We start from the raw sequence: 7,384 nt of genomic DNA, 5'->3' as shown, positions 1-7,384 counted from the left end.
TGTGTCTGCTTCCCAAACAATGCTAGGAAGACCGTTCCAGAGTTTATGTGCTAAATAGAAAAAGGACCGACCGCCTGCAGTTGGTTGATATTTTAGGTATTATCAATGGCCAGAGTTTTGAGAATGCAATAAACATGATGGAGTATAATGCGTTAAGAGCTTGTTCAAGTACTGGGGAGTTAAACCATTTGGTACTTTGTAAGTAATAAGCAAGATTTTAAAATGTATATGATGTTTAATAGGGAGCCAGTGCAGTGTTGACAGAACCAGACTAATATGGTCATACTTCCTGGTTTTAGTAAGAACTCTAGCTGCTGCATTTTGGACCAGCTTGAGTTTGTTTATTAAGCGAGCAGGGCAACCACCCAGTAGAGCATTACAATAATCTAGCCTTGAGGTCATGAACGCATGTACTAACTGTAATGATATTGTTTGTTTCCTTCTATGAGAGTCGGAAATTATGGAGATATAGCAGTTTTAAGGCCTTTCTTTATGCAATTGTGCTATCTTTCCATGAAATGCGAAAAACGAAAATGAAAACTTCCTCTTCCTCTTGTTGGCACTGATTAAAATGTTACATAGTAGCATCTCTATGATCAACACAAGACACAGTCTGAGAGGTTTCTGAAAATAGTACACTACCAGGTTTACAACAGTGCAAGTATTTGTAAATGATCTTAGGTTTATTAGTCAACCCTGCTGATGTTGCAACCTAGAGGATCATGTTGATCCAAAGCAGGGGGGATAGAGAAAAGCACCTCTTTGAAACACATTAAATTAGTTGTTTCTCTTTATTTAACATATAAGAAACTTGATCATTACAAGGCAAAAATGGCAGCTTGCCTTCTATAAATTTAAAAAAAATAAAATAAAATCACTTACGTAACCAAAAAAAGTAACTACAGATAAAACACACAACAAAATAAAACAACTGTTATTCTCCAACCCCCTACATGATAAGTTATTCATCTGGCAGATGAATGACTCCTGGCAGCCCTTATCTGATCATATCAATCAACCATCATGACCTAAATCCTCTTGTTTTATTATCCTGACATCTGGTAATTAGTTTTCTCCATTAGTCTATTTTAAGCTGCGTATTTGGCAGACATTAGAAGTGGATATTTCAAGAGGTTGGCAAACCAACTGTGGTTAGTGTCTTACCTTAAAGAGGGGAGACGTGTGATGACGCCAGCCTTATAAACCGTCCTTAAACGCAGTTCTGCTGCTAGTGGTCTGCTTCCTTCAGACATTCTTCTTTCAGGGCTGAGCTGCTGCTTATATTTCTCACATAGGTGAGGACAACATCTAACTTTTCACGGTTTGATTCCATTTTGTCTCATCGAAAGATGCTTTTTTAATGCTTGACTTGTTTTTGAGCTGTTGTGTCATTTTAGAGTATTGTGCACAAATTATTTAATCTTATTTTATTTCTACTGAATTAGATGCCAGTTTAATGTCTTGCAATGCGTGTTGGCAAGAATGGCAAAATGAGCTTGGCAAAAGAATTACATTTTAAATGTTTGTATGAACATTGCTGAAATGCCACTCTGGTGGTGACAGATTTTGTAGGTGGTGAATTGTATTTGTAAAATATTTATTGTTTATAGCATTAAATGGATAGTTCACTCAAAAATGAAAATTCTGTCATCATTTAATAGCCCTCAAGTTGTTTCACACCTGAATTAATTTCTTTCTTGTTGGTCCACATTGATTTCCATAGCTTAGAAAAAAAAAAACTATGGAAATCAATGTGGACCAGAAACTTCAAAATCTATATTCAAAAGAAGAAAGAAAATCATACAGGTTTGGATCAACTTGAGAGTGAATAAATGATGACAGGATTTACATTTTTGGATGAACTATCCATTTAATGTTATAAACAATAATTGGCACAAAAGAAATGAAAAAAGAAACCATCCCTACATATCTCTTTCACACCATCCTAAGCTTTTAAGGGATCTGTTATAAATATGCAAGACATCTGAATGCAGCAAAACACAAGACTGACTGCAGACAGGGTGTCAGATTAGTTGTATTGTTGGCATCTAGATAGATTATTCCAGAAGCAGTCTGGGATACTGGATATCAGAGGGGTAAATTCACACCCCTCTTTCTGGCAAGACATCGCAAGACATTCCCAAGTGCTCGTTTCAAATTATAATGCAGAAAATATATCCCACTCTATATAACATAATCTCTCTTAGTGCGTATATCACAATAACTTTTGAATGGATCATGATTAAATATTACAAAGCACACCATATTATGCATTGTTGATATATAAAAATCTAAATTTTTGTTCTGTTTTGCACTCTGTACAGGGGTGAAGAAAACAGGGTGCCAAAATGTCTGAGTGAGTATATGAATATCTGTTTTTATTCAGTTTATTTGATATCAAATAAATGGGAATCTATTCTTGTTTTGTTAAATTTAAATTTCTTCATCATCCATGACAGTAAAAAGATGACATCGAGCCGCAAGCACCATCTCAAGGTAGGTGGAGTAATTAACGCACAGATGCTTTTGATATCATTGGTCTTAAAAAGTGGGCGGGTCGTGTCCCACTCACATATATATTATAATATAATATAATATAATATAATATAATATAATATAATATAATATAATAAAAATATATGGATATTTTTCTCACACAAATTCATCAGTTCGCTTCAAAAGGCCTTTATAACCCCCCAGACCCGTGTGGATTACTTTTATAATGAATGGATGCGCATCTTAAGGCTTCAATTCCATTTAATGCCATTATAAAGCTTGGATTATCCAGGACATTTTTATATAACAAATTACAGCATGGCTTTGACATAAAGAAAAAAATAATAATTCGAAATGTCCCACCTATACTTCCTGTTTCAATGGGAAAGAAAACTGTGCATGTCATGTGATTACATGGATCTTTACAATAGTGTCTTTTTTCTGACTGCTTTAATGTTTTCAGTATGTGTTCTAGTGAAATTCAGGGTCTAACTGATTTATTTGCCCCACAGAGTTTGGTGCTTAGCATTGCAAAGACCCTTATGGAGAAAGAAGCCGCTCAGTACATTGTAGATAAGGAGAATTACATGGCAGAAAACTGCCCTCCTCTGTCCCTGCCCGGATCTACACAAGAACTGCAGGTCTGTGAGCATATTCACCAAACTTTCAGAATGATAAATGATTTAAAACTCCTTGAAAGTAAATTCTCTCATAGCACATGTACATAAATTAGATGTTTATTTGTTTACATTTAATTTGTAATTTTTTGTTAGATTATTTTAAGAACATTAAAACATTAATTCTATGATTTATTATAAACTCCAGGGTTATTATCATTACCTAAAACAAACAAATACACACACACACAAGCACGCACGCACGCACACATTAAATGGCCAACATATATATATCATACATATCAACATATCATATTTCCTTGACATATGATCTCGAGGCTAAGACTTTACATTGCATGACCAGGACATGATGTTATTACCTCGACAAAAAGATCTTGTGGCCACAACTTATCACATTAAGTTAATATGACATTCAAACAGGTCCCCTCCCAGTCACCGTACTGGCCTGATGTTTCACTGATGTCTCAGTGATGTAAAAATCTGCTTCCAAAAAAGTTGAGACACTGTACTAAATGTGAATAAAAACAGAAAGCAATGATGTGGAAGTTTCAATTTTTTAAAAAAAAAATTCAGAATACAACATAAATTACATTTTAAGGGAAAAAATAAGTTGATTTTAAATTTCATGGCATTAACATGTCTCAAAAAAGTTGGGACAAGGCCATGTTTACCACTGTGTGGCATCCCCTCTTCTTTTTATAACAGTCTGCAAACGTCTGGGGACTGAGGAGACAAGTTGCTCGAATTTAGGAATAGGAATGTTGTCCCATTCTTGTCTAATACAGGCTTCTAGTTGCTCAACTGTCTCAGGTCTTCTTTGTCACATCTTCCTCTTTATAATGCGATGTTTCAAATGTTTTCTATGGATGAAAGATCTGGACTGCAGGCTGGCAATTTCAGTACCTGGATCCTTCTTCTACGCAGCCATGATGTTGTAATTGATGCAGTATGTGGTCTGGCATTGTCATGTTGGAAAATGCAAGGTCTTCCCTGAAAGAGACAACGTCTGGATGGCAGCATATGTTGTTCTATTGACCTAATAAGTTGCAAATTGGTCATCCAGCTGTTCCTTATATGTACATTTAACTTTCCGGCCTCTTATTGCTACCTGTCCCAACTTTTTGGAATGTGTAGCTCTCATGAAATCTAAAATATGCCAATATTTGGCATGCAATTTCAAAATGTCTCACTAACATTTGTAAATGATTGCATTCTTTTTTTATTCACAATTTGTACAGTGTTCCAACTTTTTGGAAACAGGTTTGTATGATAACCTAGGGATAATAAAAGTTATATTGAATACTCTTGAAACATTACAATGCGACAGATGGTTAGAAAAGAGAGCTTGACTCTTTCAACGTCGCCATTCAGGAACTGTGCAAGAAACTTCACCAGCAGATCGACAAGGTTGATGAGGAGAGATACGACTTGCAGGCTAAAGTGGGCAAGGGAGACAAAGAGGTAACTTCTGCCAATATAAACTAATAAATACTCAAACATACCTTATTATTATTATGATAATGATGATGATGATGTTGATGGAGATCTTTCAGTTGAGTCTATATATTTGGTTCTCTGAGGTCCGTTTTGACTCCAGTCTAATGTATGTATAGATTGAAGATCTGAAGATCAAGGTGGTCGACCTGATCGGCAAGTTCAAGAAACCCGCGTTGAAGAAAGTACGCTTGTCTGCCGATCAGATGCTTCAGGCTCTGCTGGGCTCCAAACACAAGGTGTCTCTGGATCTGAGATCCAATCTGAAACAAGTCAAGAAGGAGACCAAAGAGGAGGTGAGTGAAATATGACGGTTTGACTATTCCTTTGTGCCTATAAGACAAAACCAATGTGAATAGTTATGGATTTAGGGGAGCATGTGGCACAACCTAATGCAGGTTAGTTGTAACACGCATGTTTTAAAACTATCCTCACATGCCAGGATGACGAGACTTAGTGTAGCCCATTTACTAATTGCCATATCAACATTATTTAGAGCAAAATTACAAATGACAAAATCTTTGGAAGATATAACTGAACATTTATTTAATCATAGCAAAATAAATATCTTACTTAAATTTATTTTTCATCTTTATTTAAAATAAGACAAATCAGATATTATTTTAATCTTTTATCTGTTATTTAACAGTTGAGATCGTTTTTAATGCTGCTCTAACAGCAGAAGACACAATCTGGGGTTAAATCCCTGTTGTGCAGGTGGGGCATGTTGTCAAACTGTGACAAAATGTTGTCATTACAATGAGCCCCTGTTGGAAATATGATTATACATTTTATATATTTATTAATTATTTTGAGAAACCATGAGAAAAGAGTGAATAATGGCTGAGAGTTAATGTTCAGTGATGATTTATTATTATTATGTTTTAACCTTGTATAACTGTTTTGAGGTGTGTTTGTTGTCAAATATTTTTAATTATTAAAAATGCCCTTATTGTATTTTAAAAAGTTGTAATTTATTTAAAAAGTAATTATATTTTATTGACAAAATATTTCAGTTTATCTAGGATATTTTTTTGATTATCTCAGGTATCATTGCTGTCATTTGGTCACGTTACAATGTGCCCCTACCAATGGGGCATGTTGTCACGTTTCACTTCCATTCTTTTGGGGTAAATCAAGAAAAAAGTATACGCTGTATAAATGAAACAAAACCACATAAATGTACTAGACATGTGGGAAATTAATGTGGGAAAAGATAAATACTCTGAACCCCAAGTGGATTTACACAAACTGAGAGAGTCAAAAAGTGTTAGTTTGTGCCCCGCTCTCCCCTAAATAATAATTCCATAAGCCACGAGAGGCCGTGCACTGCAGTGATTTTACCATTGGCAAATCCCCCTAACTGGCCTTAAGTCACTTATTGCTTGTAGCATATAGGTGAACATTTAGGGGAGACTGGGGAGAGTTGTAACATGGGGTCATTTGTAACACTGTAAGTTTGACAGGTCAGAAAAGAGCTGTGGTAACATGCTTAATATCATACAGTCCATCTTTTTTTGAGCTCACAGGATAAATTGCATGTGACTGTGAGCAAATTTGTAGATTTTATGACCAAAAAAGGGATTTTCCGGTAAGAAAGTAAACATTTTCAGTTGAATTGAATGGTAGAATAATTCAAACCCACATGCTAAAACAGTTAGTGAAGTTAAAGCTGTTAGGGCTGGGGATAGTTGTAACATTTTATTAAAAATGTTACAATCAACCCCTATGATGATTCCAGTGATTCCAGTTATCAATCACATCCTTTGTTGTGGCAAAGTCATGTAAGTCTTTTGATGCATATTGAGGTATTTATTTAAGTAAATTTACATTAAAGTTTCCATCATAGTTTATGCGCATGTCTTCCTACTAGATAAAAATGATCTGCCTCGACTGATCTCACAAGTTCAATTAGAATTTATGCGCATCTTGATGTTTCTATCCAGCGTTTTTATGCAATATATAAAAATTCACACAAAAATAGGTGGATCACAGAAACATAGCTAGTGATTAAACCCTTATGTAACAGGAATACAGACACACACACTCACACAAACACGAAACTGTTTTGCACTACATTTAAACATTTTTTTTGTCAGATTAAATTGTTCATGTCGTTCAGAACGTTTTTTTCTTTGTTCTTCAATGATGTTTATGCAACATTGTATATACACATTATATGTGTTTAACTTAAATACCATTCCTTCACACTCAATTCCTCTCTCATAATCCAGGTTGCAGATGTCGGTGACTGGCGTAAGAACGTTGAGGACAAGGCCGGTATGGGCGGCAGGAAGAAGATGTTTGAGGGCGAGGCCTAAATTCCTGGACATTTCTTTGTTTAACTGTTGTAGGAATTCGTCAGTGCTACGCAATCATTTATCTTTTCGCAATAGTTTTACGTCTTTAGCTCTCAGTGCCTCAAATGAGCATTTGTTTCATGCAGTATGTACGTCCTGAAAGAGAATTGTGTATCATCGCAGAGCCATGACCATTAAATGAAAGCTTTTGAGGAAAATCAATTTTCATGTTTGTTTTATTACACACGTTTGGGTTCTTCCACTCCCTTCCACTCTTTGAATAGTGGCGGGGGGTTCGGATTGCAACACTCTTCTGCTGCAGGTGTGAGAGGCTGGCACCCAATGTGTCGGACTGCCTCCTTGGCAGCAGCCCCACGAGTTCTAGAACGACGACGGGCTCGATAATCATGATGAGAACAGCCTTTTCCACAATCTCGATACTTCCGTGTCGAGATC

At 35.8% G+C, this 7,384-nt stretch overlaps 1 protein-coding gene across 1 annotated transcript; it reads left to right on the top strand.

The window, feature by feature from the left end:
* Window positions 1–1,190: 1,190 nt before the first annotated feature.
* On the top strand, window positions 1,191–7,150 carry LOC137065565 (troponin I, fast skeletal muscle-like). The gene is made up of 7 exons (XM_067437258.1): window positions 1,191–1,295; window positions 2,325–2,356; window positions 2,460–2,496; window positions 3,009–3,137; window positions 4,506–4,595; window positions 4,748–4,924; window positions 6,863–7,150. The coding sequence occupies exons 2-7, from the start codon at window positions 2,349–2,351 to the stop codon at window positions 6,947–6,949; spliced, it is 528 nt and encodes a 175-aa protein (XP_067293359.1). The 5' UTR covers window positions 1,191–1,295; window positions 2,325–2,348; the 3' UTR covers window positions 6,950–7,150.
* The last annotated feature ends 234 nt before the right edge of the window (window positions 7,151–7,384 follow it).

The sequence above is a fragment of the Pseudorasbora parva genome, chromosome 25 (assembly GCF_024679245.1).
Source record: "Pseudorasbora parva isolate DD20220531a chromosome 25, ASM2467924v1, whole genome shotgun sequence".
NCBI classification, from domain to species: Eukaryota; Metazoa; Chordata; class Actinopteri; order Cypriniformes; family Gobionidae; genus Pseudorasbora; species Pseudorasbora parva.
This window is presented reverse-complemented; position numbering and strand designations above follow the sequence as displayed.

What these genes read in the sequence shown, in the direction of transcription:
- LOC137065565 (XM_067437258.1), top strand. An exon ending in GCCGCAAGCACCATCTCAAG is followed by an intron (nt 2,497 to 3,008) that starts GTAGGTGGAGTA and finishes TTTGCCCCACAG; the next exon opens with AGTTTGGTGCTTAGCATTGC. An exon ending in TGGGCAAGGGAGACAAAGAG is followed by an intron (nt 4,596 to 4,747) that starts GTAACTTCTGCC and finishes ATGTATGTATAG; the next exon opens with ATTGAAGATCTGAAGATCAA.